Below are 25,024 nucleotides of genomic sequence, written 5' to 3' on the forward strand. Positions count from 1 at the left end.
GAAACAGCAAGAATATATCATCCAAGAGATAGAAAAGTGATATAATAAATAATATATTAGATGTAATTAAAATCATGAAGAAGAAAGGAAAAATAATTGTTTTAAATTGGATCTGATTAAAACATTTGATAAAGTTAACTATATTTCTGTAAGACACTAGAGAAAATAAATCTGGGAGAGAGAATTATAAATTGGGTAAAAAGATGATATAAAAGCGCTAAAAGTAAAATAAAGATGAATGTTAAGATGAAAGTTAAATTACTGGTAAAAAATCAACTGGTAAATTACTGACAGCTTAGAGATAAAAAGATCAGTCAGACCAGACTGTCCTTTATCAACTCTATTATTTGTGATTTCAATGGAACCGCTTCTGCGGGAAATAATTAGAAATGAAAAAATAAAGGAATTGAAAAAGATGAGGAAGTAACAATAAAGATATACCAAAATGCAGATGACACAACTGTTGTGGTGGTGGGGAAAGAAAGTATGAGGGCGGTAATTGAAGAATTCGAAAGATTTGTGAGAATATTAGGGGCAGTGTTCATTGTTAAAAAAAAAAGATCATGTATGTAGGAGACAATAATGACAAAAACAAAGATCAAAGAAGATTATTTGAAGATATTAAGAATAAATATAGGGAAGGAGGATCAACTGGCAGAATAGAGCCAATATGATGAGCTAATAACCAAACTGAAAGGAATCTTAAATAGATGGAAAGCCGAGTCTGATAGATGAAGTGAAAGAAATGGGGCAAGAATGAAGACTTGGAACTGTAATGAGGATAATGGGAGCGATAAAAGAAAGTATTCTGGGACAGTGGAGAAAAAATAGAAAACAAATATGGAGGTGGACATGTAGGAGTGTGTTTCTATAGGCAGCAGTTCTCAGCCAATGACTCGGCTGCAGTGTGGAGAGGGCTTAAGGTGGTCACAAACTACAGGCCACATGCCCCAACACCTCTGTGGTCTCTCCAGCCCCCTGTTCCACTTTACAGCAAAGGACTGTGCTGTCTCTTAGTGACACGACTAAAACGAACAATGTCACTGAGACAGCAAAGATGATCGCAGTCACTAATGAGCCATCCCCTTCCCTCCCCTCTCCTTCTCTTCACATCATGGAGCAGGCTGTGCTCACTCAGTTCAGGAAGCTGAATCTTCGGAAGGCTGCGGGTCTGGGCAGAGTTTCCCCTGCCATCCTGAGGCATTGTGCCACTGAGCTGGCTCCAGTGTTCACGGACATCTTCAATGCTTCCTTGGTGTCCTGTCATGTTCCTGCCAGCTTTAAGTCCTCCACTATCATTCCTGTTCCCAAGAAGGCCAGGACCATGGGACTGAATGACTGCAGACCGGTGGTGCTGGTCATGAAGTCATTTGAGCGCCTGGTTCTATCCCACCTGAAATCCATCACTGCTTCTCACCTGGACTCAATGCAGTTTGCCTACAGAGCCAACAGATTTGTGGACGATGCTGTAGCAGGCACTTCATTTCATTCTGGAGCTTCCAGGAACCTATGCCAGGATCCTGTTTATGGACTTCAGCTCTGCTTTCAACAAAAGTCTCCCAGCTCTGCTTGAAGACAAGCTTCGCCAGCTCGATGTGCCTGACTCCCTCTGCAGGTGGATGACAGACTTCCTGACCTGCCGGAGTCAGTACGTGCAGCTGGGGACGACTGTCTCCAACACTCTGACCCTCAACATTGGGTCTCCTCAGGGCTGTGTTCTCTCTCCATGGCTCTTCTCCCTGTACACCAACTGCTGCACCTCCAACCACCAATCTGTGAAGCTGATGAAGTTTGCAGATGACACCACCATCATCTGGCTCATCTCAGATGGAGATGAGTCGGCTTACAGGAGGGAGGTGGAGCGGCTGGTGTCCTGGTGCAGCCACAACAACCTGGAGCTCAACGCCCAGAAGACAGTGGAGATGATCATGGACTTCAGGGGAATTACAGCTCCTCCGTCCCCTCTCATGTTGGCTGGTTTACCCATTCCCATTGTGGACTCCTTCTGCTTCCTAGCAGAAGGTTCTTAAATGGAGGTCCTTCACTGAGGACCTCAAATGGAGCTAAATATCAGGCCCTCATCATGAAGGCCCAGCAGAGAATGTTCTCATGGCAGTTATGAAAACTACTAAGTTGCTGGTGGAGTTCTACATGGCCATCATTCAGTCCTCTGCCACCTCCATTTTATTTTATTCTATTGACAGCACTTTATTCTGAAGCACTTTCTTAGTTGGTGGGTTCCCCACTGACCACTGGCAATAAAGTTGATTCTGATTCTGATTCTAATATGGAAAATTTGGGGAGTGATTAGCACTCTCGCATTGCAGCAAGAAGGTTGTTGGTTCGATGCCTGGGTCGGACCACCTTTCTACATGCAGTTTGCTGTGTCTTCCCGCCTCTTGCACCATGACTGCTAGGATATGGTCCAGCACTTCCCGCAACCCTGAACAGGATTAAGTGGTGGTTAATTGATGATGTATGTGTGTATGTATATTCTACGCACCATAGTGGCTGCACTTGATCTCATGTGGTTTCACTTCAAAGTCAACTTTTGTTGACTTGGAGAAGAGGAGTACATTGAACTACATTGGAAACAGCATGAAATTTTATCGTGATGATTAGAAATTTGACAAAAATAGGTTTTCTCAATTTTCAATGTTAGTCCAAAAGAAATATACAAACCAACACAAGTGGCGGAAAAAATTTCAAGGTGCAACAAGAAAGTGCAAGACAACAACATGATGTGAAATGACACCTCTAGTGTGCTGCAACTTGTAATAAATTGAAAGTGATGTGACGTATAAGACACCTGTTCTTGCAAACAACGAGGTACCAACGATGCTTGTGCTCCTTGCCATCACTGTTGCTTTAGTAAAGTCAGAGACAGCTTGCTCAGTTTTATTTATGCAGGGGGATATCTCCTCCACCTTGTCTCTTGGTTTATGTGTTTTTTTATTTGGTTTATTTGACATTTGTAATGATCCATGACCGCACCTTTCTTTACCCATGATGCTGTGTTCTCCAGTTCATACAGTCATTTCTGACTGTTTAGTGATGCTTGCAGGGGATTGGCCACGCCTGAGGAAGGAGAGACCGTCGGAAACATTGGGATCAGGGCAAGCCTTTGCACTCAGAGCCTCAGATGAGTGCAGACTCGAGTTCTTTCATGGATTGAAATATTACCACTTGTTGATTTTTCTGTTGTTGATTTTTCCATATGGATTACACACTGTATCATGATTCAGATGATGATTGGACCTTGATCAGGAGGGAGAGGCAACATTTTCAGTGGATTTCTCCCATGAATCAGCGTGGGTATGATTCTGCCTACGAAATATGGTCTGAATGGTGTTCCCTGAGCGCCGGATGGAACAGAGCACAGACTTGGTATGATATTGAACATCACTTTTCTCGTTCTTCACTCAACAAACCCTGAGATGGTTTTCCTGTTTTTCATGTTGATTGCAAGTCTTTACCGAGGCAAAGTCGCTCCTATGCTCGTGAATCTTCCTCCACCACTTTCCGCCACCCAGTTCGGCAAACTTGTCATTGTTCTCCGACGATAAACCGCTGGGTTGGATTAGCCGGTTGGACCATTAAGAGCACAATTGAGGCCTAACAAGAAAGACTCTATCAAACTGGTGCATCACTTATGTTGAAAACCTCATTTGCATTATCTACCTTTTATTTTCCATGTGTTGGACCACCTTGAACCCTGCATTGCACATGATCAGAGGTTCTGCTTTGCTGTATGCCAATGCTTATTATGAGGACACCAGGGTGTAATTTGCATGAAATTAAACTACATAGAGTTACAGTTCAATTTTATATTTTAACAAACTAAACCTATTATATATATCATGTAATATTTGAGTGTTGTGATCAAAAGGAACAAAATGGAATCATTGTCTTTGGAAATCACATTCAAGAGCAACAAACCACTCATCTGGTCATACACACACAAGCAATAATAATACAAACAACGTGTGTAATGCCTTAATCAGGCTCTAGGTGACACCAGCAGGGCTTCTCACTGTCTGCCACATGACTAGATTTTTGCTGTTTTTTTTAGATGCATTACGTCATCATCTACACAAAGAAAGTACTCCTGTGTGTGTGTGTGCGTGTGTGTGTGTGTGCGTGTGTGCCTGACGTTGTGTGTTTCTGAGTGTGATCAAGTCTGTTCAAACGGGAAATTAGCAGTTGAGGAGAGAAAGGATGCGAAGCTGGAAGAGGTGGGAAGTCAGTCCTCTTTAGGATTCCATCACTCAGAGCAACGGTTTTTGAGTTGCCTAGGAAACGCAGCGCAATGTTCTCTGCATCTCCTTTGTCCCTCCATTGCTCATCCCGCTTGCTCTTTCTCTCTCACTCGCTCACTCCATTCTGTCTTTATTGCTGGTCGATTTCCTCTCTGTGTTGCTAGGGTGATGCCGAGGGACATTCAGCAGGATCATTCTGCAGCTACTGTGCCTAAGTGAAGGGTGACTCTTGCAGTCAGTCTTCTCTCCTGCACGTTAAACATACAGCCTTTAATCTCAACAGTTGCTCTTCTGAAGGATTGTCAGATTTTTATTGGCTGTTGGATGACCGTCAAGGAAGTTTTAATGAAGTTCTGCAGAATAGCAGTGATCCTTGCTGTGCCAGGCATCAGTGGCTACATGTCACAAAGGGACTGAGGGACTGAATTCCAGGACGCAACTCTTTCAAGCAACTTCATCACAACCTTGTCTTCTCCTCCACCAGAGTGTCATGGAGGGAGAGGAGGTTGAGGAGTTACAGGTGTTAGATGTGGAGAAGAAGGATCCCCAAGCAGGAGTGGAGATGGACTATGACAAAGAGTTGGACAATGAGTTGAAACAGACTCTCATTGAGGAGGTACAAAAAGATGTGCAGGCGGGAGAGGAAGTTCAGGAGCAGACAGAGGGGATGCAGGCTGCAGGTGAGAGTCAAGAGAGTGATCAAGCTGATGGGGAGAGTCGAAAGCTGCAAGACATTTTGACTGACAAATTCACTGACATAGAGGTTCCTCCAGAAGAGGCTCACACTCAGGAGATGTCACAGACTGAGGAGGTGCAGCAGGATGGGCATCCAACGGAAGACCTCCAACCGCAGGCAGAGATAGAACAAGACTTTGTGGAACCCTTGGATCAGAACTACAACAACCAGGTCCTGCTTCGGTTGAAAGGAATGTGAGTAGCCCTTGATACCATTTCAATAATTGTGACGAGGACCATGTAATTCTTGCTGACAGACACATCTTTGTTGCTGTGGTGATGCAGAATCACTGGCTCTAGTGCGTACTCATATGTGTGTGTGCATGTGGGTGTGTGTCTATGCTTTCGGGTAAGTTGTGGTTCTGTTCTGTCTCCCAAGAAATAAATGTAAACAAGCTAACAGCAGGGACCATTAGAACATTTCTATAATCGGAGGCTGCAGCTGCAGATGTGAAACTGCCCGCCTTCTTGTGCTCGCTTGTTGCCATGGAGACGGCGCAGTGTTGTGATGCAGCAAACTCTGCAGAGATCAAGACTGAGGGAGGGCAGAGGAAAAGTGTAGCAATCTTGAATAACTGTTTAAAGTCCAATAACCATTCAAACGGTCTCAATGTCATTACAAAGGAGATGAGGCCGGTGAGAATGAGAGAGAGGTCTGTGGAGTCTGAGCGATGTATAGGTATCTTGTTTTGATCCATGGCAAAGTTAAATAAGTAATTAAGAGAATGAGCCCAGTCTCAGCTTAACAAGAGAAGCCCAGCATTTACGTACAAACAATTGCATTTAATTGACTGTGAATAAGACTGTTTAAATTCCTCGAAAGAACAGTCAACAGAGCTTTCTGCCACTGAAGGCATTTAAATAGCTGGGAACAGGCAAAGATGTCTGTATTGGTAGCCTTATATTTTGCTTTCAGTTATTTTTCAGCTATATATTATGCCTATTAATGCATTTTTCAAGGATGCTGTGGTTAAGGGAGACAATGTGTATGTGAGCTAATCCAGGGTAAAAAAAATATCTCTCCCTCTGGCATGTGCACCGGGATAGGCACCGATGATGTGTGCAACCTTAAATCAGACCAGGGCAATCCAGTCCTCACATGGATGATGAAGGTTGTTATTCCAACCAGTCAAGCACAGTTTAACAAATGAGGTTTCATTTGAAACAAAGGACACCAAACTGACGACAATCAACTGATAACATTTTTCTGACACCTGATTGGTGAAACGGTGCCCTCTCGATTGGCTGGAAGAAAGGCCCTTTATTGAGCGAATTGTCTACCCCTGCTTTAAGGCATTCCTGTCCTGATGCAATGGAGTTTGTGTCCAACTCACTGAGACAATAGGTCAACATAGGTCTATGTTTTCTATAGAAGAGTGGTCGACCGCCAGCAGCTGCTTGTCCGGATTGTTTCTTATATGGTTAAGAAGTTGGTCTTGATCTTCCCAGAATCTGAAGCTAGGAACACTTTCCACCTATTCTCCATTTATAGAGAGGGAGTGACTTTAGTATTGAAGGCAGTATTGTAGTATCTACAAAGAGCACCTTCACATCGCTCTTCTTGTTTTTCAATTGGCTTAGTTCTGATCAAGTGTCGGGCCCTTGAGTTAGGCATGTGTTGGGCATAACATGAACATATTGAAGGAATTATAAGAAATAGTGTCGTCCATAAGGTGTCACTATATGCCAACGACATTCTTGTCTATATTACTAAGTCAATACAATGCGTTCCTCACAATTTTTAAAAATTATTACAGAAAAAAGTTATATTATGAAAAAGCTAATCCAATATAAACCCATTAAAAAATACGAAACATACGACATCAACCTACCATCAAAAAGTTAACTTCTTATTGGTCATCTGTGGAGAGGTGGAAGGCCAGAAGGAGTTCGCCTGACTCCAACCTCGGGCAACCTACAACAGCCTAAGTGAATAAGTGTTCTTGTAGGGGTTCCGATATACAAGCCTGTCCCGCCTGGCGTAGCTGAGAAAGAAACAGATGGAGGGATGGGATTAGTGATCAAGCTGAACATTGAACGTCGAACAACTAATTGTCCCACAGCATTCAGGGAATCCTGCAGGTGGCGTGGTGGTCACACCGTAGCCTCCAATCCTGGATTTGTGTCTACCTGGATTGCAACTTCTCTCGACAGTTTCTAGCTAAGAACACACGCAAGAGGCCTATACTATATGAAAGGGCCTATGAGGACGGAGTTATTGGAGGTCCTGCATAGCCCTTATCACCGACCACTCTTCCTCTTGGCCACTGCTGGACAGCTGGTCTGCGATGTGGCAAGCGCTTAGTGATGCCATGTCCACACATTGGCCGCTATCAGTTGGAGATGCTTGGATTTGCTGCCACACTGGCAGTTGCCTGGTGGTTGGCATAGGCTATGGCTGTGGTACCCGTTGGATCTGACCTGAACATGTGCTTGATGCAGAAAGGGGTTGAAGTGGAAGAGAACCACTTGAAATGCCATCAGTTCCAGACAGTTGACGGGGGGATCGGTCATAGCTTCCCAAATACCTAGGAGATTATCTCTATGGGCATCTGTATAGGGCTGACGTGCGATCTCATGCTGAGACAACCCAGTTGGATCAAGGCGTGGGCTGGCGCCATGTGACCCAGGAGGGGCATCACGGATGGTGAAGAAATGGATTGACACAACTTTGCCACAATGGTGTTAAAGTGACAACACTTTGACACCATTGTGGTAATACAAGGTAATGGTGGGATAATAAATAACCTCAACTGCAACAGCCAGACAACTTGTCAGCTCTCTACTGCATCCATTGGTCTTTGGTGCCATTATTTCCCAGTCTCATTTTATCCCCCTCCCAGTGGCTAAAGAGCAGGACAGTCCTAATCAAATATATGTTTGTACATATGTTTTGACATTCTGTACTAATGAGCATCCAAGCATATCAAGTAGCTGGCTTCTGTGGTTGGAGTCTTGTGTGGATTTTGCCTGACGCGTCTGGCTATGACAAGCCATGGAGGTCCGCTTGCATAAGGGAAATCCTACAAGCTATCACTGGATGAGCTATTACAGACCATGCTGACTGTTTTTGCCAGCTGGGATCAACAGTGTTGGTGTGTCTGATTTCACTCCACATGAGCGATCAAAAGGAAAACGGAACCAACAAACACATGAGTGGCCGTCTGGCGAAGGCTGCTCTAGTCAACAGACCTAACAGCTTCTTCTGTTGATAACTATTTGGCAGCCAAACAAAAGAGAATATGAATAAGAAAGTACAGACATGAGTAAATGTTGAAGCCAAGAAAAGTGTCTGATTTTCCACAATCCTGTCATAAACATTGGCAAATGGCTAGACTTTCATCTGGCCGAGAGCAGTACAGCAACAGAGTGTTGTGTCAAACATAACAAAAACATAACCGCTATATATTGTACTCTACAAACCGCTGGCTGGTAATGATAGAGAGATGGGCTCGACACCAATGTGTCAACATTGGACTGATTTATGATTGTGCAATTATTTCTGACAACAGGTGGACTTTATGATCCCTCCCCCTAGTTATTGTACAATAATTAAAAATACAACATATAATAAACATCAACAAAAAGAAGGAAAGATGCATCCTTGGTGCAGCCATAAATGGTCAACCACAGAGTGGGAACAGGCCCTGTCATTGTGTGGGGGTTGCTGTTGCTTCATTGTTCCCTTGGTGGTGGGAAAAAAAAAGATTAAATTGAGATCGTTTCAATGATCAATGATCGATCTGCTTCTGTATTCTAGACTAAATAGTCAAAAGTGTAAGTAGCTACAATATTATCTCTGGTTTAAACATTTAGAAGTTATTTAACATCTTATGAAACACGTTTTTTCCAAATATCACTAAAAAGATAAAACAGGAGAAAGAAACACTTTTAGTTACTAATAGTTCATATGACACTAATAGTTCATATGACACAGCTATCCAACATGTTTACAACAAATAATTTCTACTTGCTTGAGAAGTACTCTCAGTTTTCAGAAATAAGGTCAATCAAAGAATGGATAAGTCATGTGAGTTTTTGTTGAATCAATCTGTGTTTTCTTTTAAACCATGTATAAGTTTGAAACAGATCACTTTTACTTACTCAAGAAATATTTTCAGAATTTTCAAATGTAGTCAAACAGTTCGGGATTATTTGAGAAATATTCTCTGTTTTCAGAAAAAGGGTCAAGCAATTAAAGGATAAAACAGAAGAAATAAACATGTTTAGTTTTCAGTACCAGTTCAAATGACACAGCTATCCAACTCATACACCATTGGGTCTGTTTAAAACAGATATTTGATATTGATATTTGAAATACTCTCAGTTTGCAGAAATGGGGTCAAGCAATTGAAGGGTAAAACAGAAGAAATAAATAGTTTTAGTTTTCAGTATTAGTTCAAACGAGTGACTCAGCTATTCCTTATCATACAAGTTATGTTGAATCAGTCTGCGTTTTATTTTAAACTGTGTGAGTTTGAAAGAGATCATTTTTACTTTCAGAAAATGCAGTCAACAGTTCAGTATAATTCCAACAGTCATGATACCAGACTCTGTTACAGGCACTGACTTGTATCCACAGATTTGAAATACTCGGAGGATATTTCTAACCAATGCCTGCTGAAAGGGGAGGGAGGTCTTTCCTGATGTGTGAATCATTAAAAAAAAAAAAAAAAAAAAAAAAAAAAAATATATATATATATATATATATATATATATATATATATATATATATATATATATATATATATATATATATATATATATATATATTTAGAGACATCAAGGAAGTCAAGCTTATATCCCCCATCCGCTTTCACAAGTTCTCTAGCTTCTCTCTAGCTTCTTTATACTATGGTGTAGATATTATCGGCAGTTCCTCGGCCATTGTCCCAGAATCACATCTCGAATCTCTTCTCACAGAAACATCACACCTCACCCAACAAACCACCATTTGCAAAATGATGACCAAAAGGTGTCACAGCACAGACCACCTCAATGCACTGCTTCCGAGGGAGGTTTGTGGTGCTCTGTATTAAAGAAAGTACCCGGAGAGCTTCACTTTGCTTAAGTCACATTTTATTTTTTGTTCTCACACTTCTTCTTCTCATCATACAATCACATACATAAATAGAAAGGTCAGTTCGAGTAGTGCCCCTTTGGCATTCAAATATATCACACAACACAACATTTCCCCTTTCCTTAAAGGAATTACTTCTAATAACTAAGTAAAACATTTTCTTGAAAATAGAATGGCATACTCTAATGACATATCAATCATCTCAAGTCATGAGTAATATTAAACACGTATAGTCTTGAAATCAAACAAAAAAACAATCTTCTTTGATAGTCAACCTTTTCTACAAATCTCATTTCCTAAACCTGTTACGAACAGTACATAGAACTTTAAAATCACCTCAACTGCACATCAGTGATCTGCAACTTGCACTGACACCTGTTGTCACTTATCTAACGAAAGCACTTAACCATTTTCAGTATTTGTACAAGTCAAGGTCTCTTGAGGAAAGAATGCAAGTTTAGAGGCATTCCATTTCTGGCCATCACTTAACAAATAAGTATTAGGTCCTACTTTCTCAATGACACTCAGAGGATCAGTGAATCTAGATGATCCGGACAGGTATCGTGTCATTTGCTTGAAAGTTGGTGTCCTCTAATTCTGTCTGTGTATCCTTTACTCTTCTGTTGTTTCTGTTTCACTGTGTCCTTCACCTGTGTGTGCGTTCTGACTTTGTTTGGCGATGGGAGTATATTCAGTTTTGTGCGCATTTTTCTGTACCGCAGAAGCTCAAATGGTGTAGCTTCGGTTGTGGCATGCTGTGTGGCACGATAGTTTTGTAAGAACTCACAGACGCTTTCCACGGTCTGTGCATTTTGTCAGCAGTCTGTAAGCATTCCTTCAGAACTCTATTGAACCTTTCAACAGCACCATTAGCTCTTGGATAATACACACTAGAGCGTAGGTGTTTTATTTCCATCTCCCTCAAAAAAATGCATGAGAGGTGAATTGACATCCATTGTCAGAAACCAGGAAGGAAGGGTTCCCTTCATGGCTAAACACAGTAGTTAGAAACTGAATTACTACTTCAGAAGTGACAGTTGGTGCAAATGCCACTTCAGGCCATTTACTGTAGTGGTCAACAAGTGTTAAGGCATAGCGGCAGTCCCATGAAGCATGATCAAAAGGACCCATGATGTCAATGCCAACCTTTTCCGAAGGTCTACTTGGCAGATCTACAGGCATAAGTGGCGCTGTTATAGTCCTTGCAGTCTTATCAGAGTACTGACATGGCACACATGAAGCTATGACATTGTGAACATGGTCATCCGTCCTAGGCCACCAATAAAGCTCTTGAAGTCTCTGTTTTGTACGTACCAGTCCTTGGTGTCCCTCAAGCGCCAGACCTACCAATCTGGACCTGAGTGAAATAGGAACTACGAAGCGATTCCAGCCCCTCATAATAACAAAGTTTACCAAAGCCAGTTCATCTCTAACCAGGAAGTATGGAGCAAGCTCAGCAGAGACGTACTTTTTGCATTTTGGCCAACCTGTCTGAATCTGCTGTCTTAGTTGTGTCAGTTCAGGCATGTGTCACACGCTGCACTGAACTCAGACACAGCATGAGAAGATTCATGGAACACAGCTGCAACCATATCTGGAAACTCCTGTAGAAGCCGGGACAGACAATGGGTTGTCACATTCAGTTTGCCAGAATGGTACGCAATGTCATATGTAAAGCAAAGCAATCTAGCAGACCATCTGGCATCTCTCAAACTAGCCTGACCAGAACCTTTTGATGTAAGTAGAGATGCAAGTGCTTGGTGATCAGTACGGAGTGTGAAGTGTCGACCCCACAAGTAAGTTCTCCACCGCTCTACAACCCAAACACATGCTAGAGCTTCACGTTCAATAATAGCACTTTCTTTCAGCAGCTGAAAGTGTTCGAGACGCAAAGGCAACGGTTCTCTCACTGTTGTCCGGGTGAATCTGAATGAGTACAGCACCCAACCCATAGTCAGAAGCAACAGTGGTCACCTGAGTAGGCAGTGCAGGGTCATATCGTGCCAAAGAAGGACTCTCCAATATCAGTCTTTTGATTTCAGCAAAACTAGACTCAGCCTCAGCTGACCACATGAAGTTTGAGTCAGTCGAGTTCCTAACAGCAGCATGTAATGGTTCAACAACAGTCGCAAAAGCAGGAATGAACTGACTGTACCACAATGTAAAACCAAGAAAGGATCTGAGGGAAGACATGTCATGTGGGGCAGGTGCATGAACAACTGCTCTCACACGGTCCTTATCTGGTTGAATACCATCTTTGGATATAGTGTGTCCTAAAAATGACGAGGAGGACTGACTGAACTTGCATTTGTGCATGTTCAACTTCAGTCCTGCCTCATTTAAGGCATACAGCACTCTCTGTAAGTTGGACTTCATGGCCCTTCTTGGTAATGCCATAGCATATGATGTCATCAGGGTAAGCTTGGCCACCTGACATGCCAGACAATATGGTGGACATCATTTTTTGAAATGCTAATGGTGCAGAAGCCAGGCCAAATGGAACACGGCACAAACGAAAAAGGCCTTCGTGTGTGATAAATGCAGTGACGTCGCGATTCTCTGAGTGAAGCAACATCTGGTGGGAAGCAGAAGCAAGATCAATGGTAGAGAACATACTGGCCCCACGTAAGTTGGTTAGCAATTCGTCCATGTGCGGTAAGGGGTAGTAGTCACAGACAATAGCTTTGTTTGGTTCTCTCAAATCTACGCACATTCAAGGTTTTCCTCCACCTCGTCTCTGAGTAACAACAATGAGAGAGACCCGTGGAGATGCATCAATTCGTTCAATGATGCCGCTGTCTTGGAGCGCTTTGAGTTCCTCACTAACAGCCTGTCTCACAGAGAAAGGAAGTCTCCTGCAGTACTGGAATGGCATTTGGTTTCAGTGGAATTTTGTGCACAAACCCTTTTGCGCATCCAACCTCTTGTACCTCAGCCCCTGCATCAGATAATGGCATTGCAAGTGGAACTGTGGGCAGATCACTGTATGCTGTATGTGGCATTACTGTGTTCCCATTAATACACATATCCAATGCAACAAACAAGTTTAACCCAAGTAGGGCTGCACCTGATTCAACCACCATAAATGAACAGGGGGCTGAGTGACCACTATGAGTCACTGTAGCATGTAGACATCCTACAACTGGTATCTTGTCCTTTGAGTATGTGCATAGAGACACAGTTGGGGTGACTAGTTCACACGTAGGAAAGAGGCTCTGGCACACGTTAACAGGAAGAATAGAAACTGATGAACCAGTATCAACTATGAGCGTCAATGTGCACTGTACAGGGAATTTTGCTTTGCGCAGCATCAGTCATATGCAGCACAGTCAGTTCGTTTATCGGTACCTCACGTACTTCCTTTCGGCCAGATCGATAAACGTTGGTGAAATGACTAACTTTTCCACAGGAGTTGCATGTGGCTCGGTTGGCATGTCGGTTACTGTAGAGTGCGGCATTATTCATTTAAGTAAATCAGTCTGTCAATAAAATCAGATGTTTATCAGCCTAGTAAAGGCGAAAACCTGTGAGTTATCAAATACCTGCACACGGACGCAGTTCCGGACCGCTGCGCTCCAATTCCCCTGCACCAGTCTCCTGCTGCTGCAGCTGCACACCTCACTGTTCAGGGAGTTTGCGAAGTTGTTTTTGAACAATGTTGTTCGCCCAGACAGTGATCAGACCCTTTGCTGCCTGGAATTTGTCATGTTTGTGTGGAGTCGCGCTGTACACGTAGTTTCCGGCATCTAGCAGCTCTCCTGCTGGGATCAAGTCCGCGACCAAAAGCCGACTCGCTTGTGTTCACATGTCGGACTTTTGAGCCGAAAGCACTTTGTCTCGAGACAGGATGGGCAGTGTGAAACCAACATTACATGATACAGAGATCGAAAAGGAGCAGAGTGAAGAACAGTTCTTCTAATATCTGCAACTTATTTCCACCATCTCTATTTTTTTTAGTCGTTGCATGTCGTTGTGTGTGTTAATTTGTGTCTGTGTAAAGTCCTTTCTGTGTGTGTGTGTGTGTGTTTGTTTTGTGTTGTCAGTCATTTTTGTATGACTCACTCTTTTTTTTTTTATTTCTGTAATTGGTTGTGTGTTACAGTCCATTTTGCACTTGTGTATGTGTGTATTAGTGTTGAGTAGTAACTTCATGAAGGCCCAAACGTATGGCGCAGTCTAGGTCTGATCTAAATATCACAGCTGATGCTGAAGTAATTTTGTCCTGCTCACACGTTCATTCATGAAAACTAATAATGTAAATTCATTCGTAACCTAAAAGTAACTGAAACATTAGGGTTTTTTTTTTAACCTTTAGAAAGACTAGAATATTTTTAAAAACATAAACAACTGATGACAAAATAGAGTGTTTCTTCATTTTTTTGTTTGACTTGGACAAGTAACTAAAAAAAAAAAATCTTGTGACCAGAAAGTTATTGGCTGACTCGATAATATAAGAGACAATGCAGCTAGTGCCATATATACAATGTCTTGGTCTTGTCTCAGTCTCGACAACCCGAGAGCTTGGTTTCACCTTGATCTTTGATCTACAAATATCTTGGTCTTGTGTTGGCATTGATACTCTCCAGTCTTGACAATGTTTTGGTCTCGGTTGTTGTGGTCCTGACTACAACACTACCTGCCAATCTCCCCTCCGTTACCATGGGCAACGTGAGGTCATCTGTTGGCGAAATGGTGGAACTAACAGCATTTGCCAGGAGTCAGACTGAGTACCGGGAGTGTACTTTAATGTGTTTTACGGAAACATGAATGCACCTGGATATTCCCGATGACAAACAGCACCAAGTAAGTGGAAAGGAGGGGGGCTTGCCGTTCTCGTCAACAACCGGTGGTGTAACCCTGCGCACATCACCATCAAGGAGCGGATATGTAGCCCTAACATTTAACTGTTTGCTGTTGGTCTGCGCCCACATTATCTGCCATGCAAGTTTTCCCATGCGGTCATTGTCGCTGTTTGTATCCCTCCCTCCACCAACCCGACATCAGTGAGTGAAGCCCTTCTCACCGTGATAGCCCAGCGGCAGACTAGACACCCGAGTGCATTTATGCTATCTTGTCACCAGGGACAAGATTTTGCAATCTGTGACCTGTCAGACCAGAGAGAAGAGGACTCTGGAACTATTGTATGCTAATGTGATACAGGTCATCTCCCCTCCACCCACTTGGCAGGTCAGACCACAACCTGGTGCATCTCACCCTCTCCTATGTGCCCTTGCTGAAGAGCCAGCCTGCAACCACCAGGACAGTGAGGAGGTGGACGAAGGAGGCTCAGGAATCATTATGTGAGGGCTTTGAAGTCACGGACTGGGAGGCACTCTGTGAGCCGAATGAAGGGGACCTGGACGGACTCACAGAGTGCGTTACTGGCTACATAAACATATGTGTGGGCTCAATTGTCCCAGGTGCGACTGTCAAATGCTACCCAAACAATAAACCACGGGTGACAAAAGTCATTCTGAATGACAACTTTTAGGGATGGCATTAAAGAGGAGGTGAGAAGGATCACCTGAAGCTGAAGACTAGAGAGGTGAAGGAGGAGTACAACAAAAAGCTGGAGGGGAAAATCCAGCAAAACAACATCAAAAAGTCTGGAGAGGGATGAGGACCATCACTGGTCTTGGGCCATCCGACAACATGTGAGCCGGGGCAGAGTGGAGCAGGCAAACAAACAAAATTGGTTCTTCGATTCTTCTTCTATTGCCACCTCATCCAGCTCCTCCCCTGCCTCACAGCCTTTCATCTCCTCACACCTCCTCCCTATGGCCTTGTAGTGAACATCAAAGCTAAGGGGGCCAGAAGAAAACTGGAGAAGCTTCATGCAGGCAAAGCTGCAGGACCTGACGGTGTTAGCCCAAGGGTGATAAAAGCCTGTGCCACCCAGCTCTGTGGAGTCCTCCAGTATGTCTTCAGCTCGAGTCTGAACTTGCAGAGGGTTCCTGTGTTGTGGAAGACGTCGTGCCTTGTTCTGGTACTGAAAAGCCTGTGTCCTGCTGGCTCAAAGGATTACAGGCCCATGGCTCTGACTTAGCACCTCATGAAGACTCTGGAGAGACTTGTCTTGAACCAGCTAACCCCCTACAGTTTGCCTATCATCCCAGACTTGGAGTTGAGGACGGCATCATTTATCTGCTTAACCGTGTCTATACTCACCAGGATGAGACAACAAGTACCGTGAGAATCACTTTCTTTGACTTTTCAAGTGCTTTTAACACCATCTGTCTGGCTCTACTAAGTGAGAAAATGACAGCAATGCAAGTAGACTACCTGACGAGAAGACCACAGTATGCGCGTCTGCAAGACAACATAGTCATTAACACCGGGGCCCCACAAGGGACTGTTCTTTCTCCCTTTCTCTTCACCCTTTACACCACGGACTTCAGCTACTGCACTGAGACCTGTCATCTTCAAAAGTTCTCGGATGACTCTGCCGTAGTTGGATGTATTAGTAAGGATGCTGAGACTGAAAACAGGGCTGTTGTGGACAGTTTTGCCACATGGTGCGAATGGAATATCTACAGCTGGATGTGACAAAAACTGAAGAACTGGTTGTGGACATGAGGGAGACCAAGCTACCTGTGATCCTGGTTGTCATTCAGTGGGTCAGTGTTGACACTGTGGAGGACAACAAATATCTAGGGGTAGAAGAAGAACACTGATACTCTCTACAGGAAGGGCCAGAGTCGCCTTTATTTTTTAAGGTGGCTGAAGTCCTTCAATATCTGCAGGACCATGCTCAGAATGTTCTATGAGTCTGTGGTGGCCAGTGCTGTCCTCTGTGCTGTGGTATATTGGGGCAGCACGCTGAGGGTGGTGGACGCCAACAGACAAACTGATCTGCAGGGCCACAGACGTGGAAGTGAGGCTGGTCTCACTGACTGATGTGTCAGTGAGGAGAATAAATGCTTCATAAAGTCAAGGACATCCTGGACTGTGTGTCCAACCCACTCCATAATGTCATGATTAAGCAACTGAGTTCTTGCAACACCAGACTGATTACACCACGATGCAACACAGAGCACCACAGGAAATCTTTCCTACCTGTGGCCATCAAACTGTACAACTCCTCCCTATGAATGTCAGCTGGTATTCCTGGACTTATGGGCAATAACTCCTTCAGTGCAATAACCTGCTTATGTGAATACACTGTTAATACTTTTTTATTTCACACTTAGTAGTATATATTATGTGTTAATTTTAATATGCAAATACACTGTAAACACTGTTCAGATTTTCTTTTTATTTGCGCTTAGCAGTATACAGGCGTTGGACAAAATAATGGAAACACGTTAAAGCTTTTTTAGCTTTTTTAAGTTTTTAAAATATGACGTTTTATTGCCACCAATTAGTAAATGAAAGTAAAAGTAAAAAACCTTTGCCTTGGCTTTGGAGGGAGATTATATTTTTCAAAATCGGTCATGTTCGTAATTACACGTGTTTTGCTTGTATTGACACAATTCCGATTCAATAGATCAGGCACTTATTTCAATTTGAGTGGCCCTGTAGCAATTGACAAGAGCAGCAAGGCATCTGCACTTGAGGTGAGATGTATTTACTGAACAACGCATTTCTTTGGTTCCGTTGTTTCGGTATTGCCTTCTCGTTCACATGATTTCCGGTGAAGCTCACATCACTTTCTGTATTTAGCTAATTACGTAAATGTTCCAGTACTTGACAGTAATTACAATGTAAAAGTAACACACAAGTGTTTTACTGATGAAGAGTTTTGTCAACACTTATTCAGCAGCTAAATACAAATCTACAATATTTCAGATACCTCAGCGTGAGCCACCATTTGCTGTATTGACAATGCCACCCAGGAAAGCTCCACCTCTTCCAATAAGAGCCCCTGTTCGCTGTTTTCACTTAGCCTGAAAGTGTATCATTATCATCGGATGTTTGGAATTATAGAGTCATTGAAATGCTGTAGTGTCTGTAAAGCAGAGATACCTGAATTTGACGGCCACTCGTCGTGTGTCAAGTGCACCTGGGTACTTCACCTGCGTGAGTTGAGATCTTGTCCTGCTTGTCTGGCTCTTCCGGCTGACGAGTGAGAGAAGCAAGTGGACAGCCAGCAGGCAGCTGAATCTGGTTCTCCTCCCACCACGGCGTCCAAGATGTGGACTTCCACAGCGGCCAAGACGTCCAAGAAATCCAAGGACGAGACAAAAAGGTCCAAGAAGTCCTCCAAACCTTGGGATGAGTACAACTCATCAGGCGAGAGGAGGGTGTTTGAAGAAGAGAATCCAGAGTCCCTCTTCACAGAGGATGACAACGACGCAGACAGCAACAGAGGCGACAGTGACAGTGTTCCAGCCAGATACCATGTTTCCCCTAGACGACATGCCCTCTTTAAGAAGGCAGTCGCGAGGCTCGTGGTACCCCGTGGCTGACCCCACCAGGAGAGCATGACTGACTGGCAGCCATTCTTGCAGACCAGGGCTACGCATGCCACATGCAAGTGAGAGCCCTTGCAAACTACATGGCCATACTGGCAGGCTCCCTCGACCACTTGGCCTCCAAGGACACTTTCGATGCTGAAGACGTTCACAAGGTTCAAGTGTCGGCGGCAGGCCTCCTCCGGAGGCCACAGGCCGTCATGAAGGCCAGCGGCCGTGCTTGTGCATTGATCCAGATGACCATGAGGAACGTCTGGCTGGGTCATATGATCCTTAAGGAGAGGGAGCATCATTCTCTCATCGGAGCACCGTTTACGAAGGACTCTCTGTTCGGATCGATGGCGGACGTTATCACCAACATGGAGACCATGCAGAAGACGAAGAAACTTCTGGACCACATTCTTCTAGGATCGTCGACTGGGGTCGCAGTGTGGAGATACAGTGACCTTGGACCGGAGGCGGCGACAGCGGCGGTGCCGGAAAGACCTCCCGGGCTGGACCGCTCTTCCCCCCAGCAAGGCCGTATCCAAGGCCCGGGAAGGGAGAGACCCAGCAATGGATCGGACCAGACTCCAAACGAGGGAGTAGAACGCCCCCTCCCGTGTTCAAATTTATCAATAAAAAAACAACATAACTATTCTGGTGTCCCCTGCTGAGTTCACAATATAACTTAATATAACTTCGCACATATTCATAGAACTGAAGTTACATTAGGTAACTCAGCATTTTTTGCCATTTATATCATCAGTGGTGTTGTGTCGTCAGGTTAGTACGCTGATACCAGTCCTGTGTTGACCACAGTTCAAATTGATTTTAAGGGACCAACCTGCAATGACGAAGAGTCACCTCTGATGTTGAGAACTGATTCACCCGCACGACCAGCCTTTTAATCTCAATAAAGTAACAACGTGTAGTATTTGGACATCAATAGATTATTTTCAGATTTTCTGAGATGACAGGTTTCATTTTGAACAGTCCAAAGTCCCGGAGTCAGACTCTCCAGCTCTCTGTTAAACGCGCCCTTGGAGTATGTAACTTTCTCCTGGTGGGTAGCTAGAGGCATCACAGCCCCAACTCCACCTCCACCGCAACACTTTAAGGCAAAGGGGCAGGGCTACCTCGGCAGGGAGCTGAGTTCAATTTACACCATGGCAGAAGAAATAGTTCGTAGTGAGGAGTCCAAGAAGAGAAAGCGTGAAACCGACAGAGAGTCAATATAGATGCATTCACAACCTGGAGAGAACTGAGAGCTACCAAAGAATTTTCTTCTGATTTTGAAGTGGCGATGTTTCTACTTGACTTGTAAGCCAATTTTGTGTTCACTGCTGTCTCTGTTGTGTTGGCAAATCATTAAACAAATGTCTATATGCTTGTTGTTTGTATAGAAGTGTAGTGTATATATGTTTGCAGCGAAACAAGTGAACTACGATGCTAAAACGGGATAGATATACTTAGTGTATGGCGAAAATAGTTTTTCAATGAACTAATTGCCAGTGAAAATGACTTGCTCACGTTGTAACGTGGTTATGGATGTTTGTCAGCTGTTTGTCATATTGCACACTCGTAGCGTAGAGTGAACATATTGCTGGCCAAACCGATTAGCCACGATGCTAATAAGGCCTGTAAGGCATTCTTTGGGCTTACTGCGGGTCTTGGTTGTGTTATCAAATGCAGGGAACTTATTTTTGAGATGATAACAAATGTGTAAGTGTTGTTGTTATTTTATTGCGTTTATCACGGTACAGTGTAGATATATCCAGCAAAACGTTTTGTTAAACCTTTCCTGCCTCCTCACCGGACCGTGGTCGGGCGTCACAGGGGAGGTGTTCCGTCACCTCCAAGGCTGGAGCGCGCACTCCAGGGTTTAATGTCCTTTTCGTCGGCTGGAGTTGGGACATGGATGAGTCGAGTCTTTGGTAGAGCGTTCTTGTGGTTTATTTCTTCGCAGTTCGAACTTGACACGTACCGGGCACTTCTACACGTTTTTCTTCCCCAGAGAGACGTCAATCTCCCGGCAGCCCCTCCCACACGCAGCGGCCACACCACACATACACGAACAGCGGCAGACACTCCACACTCACTCCTACAACAGTTTTTGCTCCGACATTAGCCGCTAGCGGCTAACGTCCTTGGCTAACATCCTCTCCCATTTATCAGACAGAAAAATAGTCGATTCACTGTCATTAGCAGTGTTTATGGTCCATCTGGTTTGGACAAGTGTAACAACGTTATATCTCATCTATCTATAGCTGCTGCCGTTGAGTCCTCTGATCTGCAGACCTGCTGGGTGCTGCTGAGAGACGCGACCAGCGCCACGTTTCATCATCTCTGACAGTTGTTCTGGAACTGATTGAAGAAGAACAGTTTCTAACTCTGACGTCTGTGTCCACACTCAACTCGAAATAAACATGTTAACGGACGTTTTCATGCTCACGCTCTGATCGCTGTTTGTCTGCTGCTTATTGAAACACTACAGTCACGATGTAATAAAGCCAGAGGAAAAACGCTGCTCCTTCGTCTTCATTATTCTACAGCGCTGTAAATAGATGAGAGCCGATGATGTTTTCAGCAGGTTATCACAGAAGAATCCCGTACGAAACATCACAACGACGGATGTCCATAGCTTGCAGTACTCAAGTGTGCATTCTTAATGATTTATTTCTCATGAAAAAACTTTCCTGTCACCGCACCGGACCGTGGTCGGTGTCACAGGGAAGGTGCTCGGTCTCAACACCTCCGAGGCTGGAGCGCGCACTCCACAGTTTAATGTCCTTTCGTCGGCTGGAGCTCAGACAGGGACGAGGCGAGTCTTGGACAGAACGTTACTTGGTTTATTTGTCACAGCCAAACTGCACAGAATCGCACATTTCAAGCTGGACACTCACCAGGCACTTCTTCACTTCTTTTCCGAGAGAGATGTCACTCACCCGGTAACCCCTCCCGCATGCAGCGGCCACACACACACACACATGCACGAACAGCACACCTACAGCAGACACCCTACATTCACTCCTACAACACTCAACTAAAAGATACAGGTCAGTAAATGTTCATACTGCCCCCTTTGCTTCATTCTGAAACTGGCAGTCAAACTAAACTTTTAGAATCTGGGTCCGTCGGTCTTGCAGCTGCTTCCGCCTCTCGCTGGATCCTGCCTCTCCTCACTGGCTGCATGACGGAGTTCCATCTCTGATGTTGAATGATAGATGCTTCTAGAGTTGCCTTCGCAAGTATAAGCTGGACAGTGGTGTGTATATTGCCATCTGTGATAATATTGTTCGCTGTTTCGTCATGGTCTCTGCTCATAAACAAACGTGGGATGGGGTGAGGGACCGGAGACCCAGCTTTACGACAGCCTGCAATTACACTCATTTACATGTGGCGCCGCCAAAAGCAAATGTTTTCAATGCTACCTACAGCTGCTTTAACACCCAGGCGTTTTTTGAGTTTTGCTTTTTGCAATTTGAGACAGAAATTGTTTAGACGTAGTAATAATTACACTTTGTCCTGTTGTTTTTGCAATGACAAATTCAAAATTTTATTCACAATGCTTATATTCACAAACTTCCATGTCATTTGAAGCTGGAAACTTTATTGTACATAATGCATGTACACTAGATTCATTCTCAAAACATTAATGTTACTTCCAGTCCTTCGTCAAAGATTACCTCATATTACCTCATAAAGCATCACAGAAAAAGGCCAAAATACCACCAGTCAAATGTTCTATCCTGTTCTGTTTTCCATTTAAGAGTTGTTGCACGAGTCTTGAGTCTTTGCATGTGCTTGTGTTCCTTCCTTCTTATTTTTACTTTTGGCTCTAATGATGTATCACAACAAGATGATGCGGGCAGTGTCCCTTAATGTGGCTAGTTATCAGCATTTTAGAGAACAAAGTACCATGGCAGTGTAAGACAAAAATGTAATCAGCACATACGTGTGGGGATTTCAACATTCATTATTGCTCTGCCTTGTTTTTTGTTATATCAATGATATTTTTTGTCTTCTATCTCTTTCAGGCAGAAGTACAAAAATACATCACAAAGGTAAGTCAAGCTCATCAAAGACACACAAGCACCTAAAGGAAGGAAGTGGGAGAGAATATCTTGACAAATAGAGTCACAGCACATTTGTGACATTTCACACTAACTTAGGTATCCACGTAATTTGAACAGTCAACAGGAACCATTATCCAAACATACCTCAGTCAGTCCTGTGATGGTTTGGGCCCGAATGATGGAAGCATGGTTGCCAATGTGCAACAAATGGCCCTTCCTACCACCACCATGATTCATATACATTCAAGTGGCAAGGTGGGTTAGTTGTCTTGCCTAAGGACACCAAAACAGCAACTGGGCCGGAGCTGGATTGGAACTATCAACCCTCCGATTATTGGACAACCACCTCACCGTCTGTCATTGGACCAATGATCCTTCACGGGATACATGAATGAGCTTTATTGATGCTTAATCCGAGTAACAGAATCAAATGTCTAATTTTAATACACCTTGCTGTTTTTTTTACCTGGTGGCATTAGTGCATCATTTTATTGACTAAAGAATAACACTGTAGCATGTTTCTAGAACAGACCACCAATGTGAGTTTAAAGGGGGTCCACACACATAACTCTTTTGAGGCAATACTGTAAGAGAAGTTTTAGGATTGTGGTGTTGTTAAGGGTGTATTTCAAAGTATCACTTCTTTTAAGGCAATACTGTAAGAGAAGTTTTAGGATTATGGTGTTGTTAAGGGTGTATTTCAAAGTATCACACCTTAATGGAAGCCTGTGATACAGCTTTTATATTTTTTCGGACTTTATCAAGCGCATGCACCTTTATGTGAAAGTCTGTGATCATTCGTATGCTAAATTGTCAATACATCAATCTGTGCAAAGTGACAAATGAAGCACATGCTTACTGTTGTTAGGTGAAGAGATGAAATGCGTGACAAGGATTGGAGATGACATTATAAGGTGATGAGGGTGACCAGGAGGAAGAATGGAAGGAGGTAACAGAAGATGTCCTGGCTTCTCACTGCTGGTGGGGCAGTGACTGCTCAGTTTCTATTAGCTAACGGTCCAGAGATTCTCCCCTCCTTCTTTCATTCCATCAATCTGTTCCTCTTTCATGTATATACCTGTACATATATATATCCATACCTATCAATTGGAGCAGGTAAATATTCAACCATTTTGTGAACAGAATCAGAATCAGAATCAGAATCAAATTTATTGCCATGGTCAGTGAGGAGGCCACTAACTAGGAAAGTGTTTTGGAATAACGTGCAGTCAAAAAGTAAATAAATAATAAAATAAAATAAAATAAAATAAAGTAAAATAAATAAATAAATAAATAAAATAAAATAACAACAAGGCTGTTCATGAATTCAACAGTCTGACGGCCGAGGGGAAGAAGCTGTTCCTGTGACGGGAGGTTCTGGTCTGGATGGACCGTATCCTCCTGCCAGAGGGAAGAGCAACAAACAGTTCATGACCAGGGTGAGAAGGGTCAGCTCTGATCTGACCTGCACGTCTCTGAGACATACAGGTCCTGAAGAGGTGGCAGGCTGCAACCGATCACCTTCTCAGCAGAACGTACGATGCGCTGCAGTCTGCTCTTGTCCCTGGAGGTGGCACTGTTGTACCAGACAGTGATAGAGGAGGTGAGGATGGACTGGATGATGGCCGTGTAGAACTCCACCAGCAACTTCGTCGGCAGTCGTAGTTTTCGTAGCTGCCTCAGGAAGAACATTCTCTGCTGGGCTGGGATGGTTGGCTCCCATTTGAGGTCCTCAGTGATGGAGGTTCCTAGAAGCAGAAGGAGTCCACAATAGGAATGGCTAAACCAGCCAACATGAGAGGGGAAATAGAAACTGTTACTCTCCTGAAGTCTATGACCATCTCCACTGTCTTCTGGGCGTTGAGCTCCAGGTTGTTGTGGCTGCACCAGGACACCAGCCGCTCCACCTCCCTCCTGTAAGCCGACTCATTTCCATCTGAGATGAGCCCGATGATGGTGGTGTCATCCGCAAACTTGATCAGCTTCACGGACTCGTGGCTGGAGGTACAGCAGTTAGTGTACAGGGAGAAGAGCCATGGAGAGAGAACACAGCCCTGAGGAGACCCAATGTTGAGGGTCCGAGTGTCGGAGACAGTCGTCCCCAGCCGCACACGTTGACTCCGGCTGGTCAGGAAGTCTTTAATCCATCTGCAGAGGGAGTCAGGCACATCGAGCTGGCGAAGCTTGTCTTCAAGCAGAGCTGGAAGAATTGTGTTAAAGGCAGAGCTGAAGTCTACTAACAGGATCCTGGCATAGGTTCCTCGGCAGTCCAGATGCTCCAGAACGAAATGAAGGGCCTGGTTCACTGCATCGTCCACAGATCTGTTGGCTCTGTAGGCAAACTGCAATGAGTCCAGGTGAGAAGCAGTGATAGATTTCAGGTGAGAGAGAACCAGGCGCTCAAAGGACTTCATGACCACAGACGTCAGTGCCACCGGTCTGTAATCATTCAGTCCTGTGATCCTGGCCTTCTTGGGA

General features: G+C 43.9%; 1 protein-coding gene across 7 annotated transcripts in view; it reads left to right on the forward strand.

Moving 5' to 3' along the window:
* The first annotated feature begins 4,111 nt into the window (after positions 1–4,111).
* Positions 4,112–25,024, forward strand: part of LOC128765614 (dual specificity calcium/calmodulin-dependent 3',5'-cyclic nucleotide phosphodiesterase 1A-like) — a 49,804-nt gene continuing 28,891 nt past the window's right edge. The window contains exons 1-3 of one of the 7 annotated variants that reach the window (XM_053876421.1): positions 4,112–4,235; positions 4,744–5,189; positions 22,508–22,534. In XM_053876421.1, coding sequence (XP_053732396.1) covers positions 4,750–5,189; positions 22,508–22,534 — 467 coding nt within the window. In that variant the 5' untranslated portion in view covers positions 4,112–4,235; positions 4,744–4,749. The other 6 variants (XM_053876424.1, XM_053876425.1, XM_053876426.1 and 3 more) reach the window with 6 other exon arrangements.

The sequence above is a fragment of the Synchiropus splendidus genome, chromosome 10, assembly GCF_027744825.2.
Source record: "Synchiropus splendidus isolate RoL2022-P1 chromosome 10, RoL_Sspl_1.0, whole genome shotgun sequence".
NCBI lineage: Eukaryota > Metazoa > Chordata > Actinopteri > Syngnathiformes > Callionymidae > Synchiropus > Synchiropus splendidus.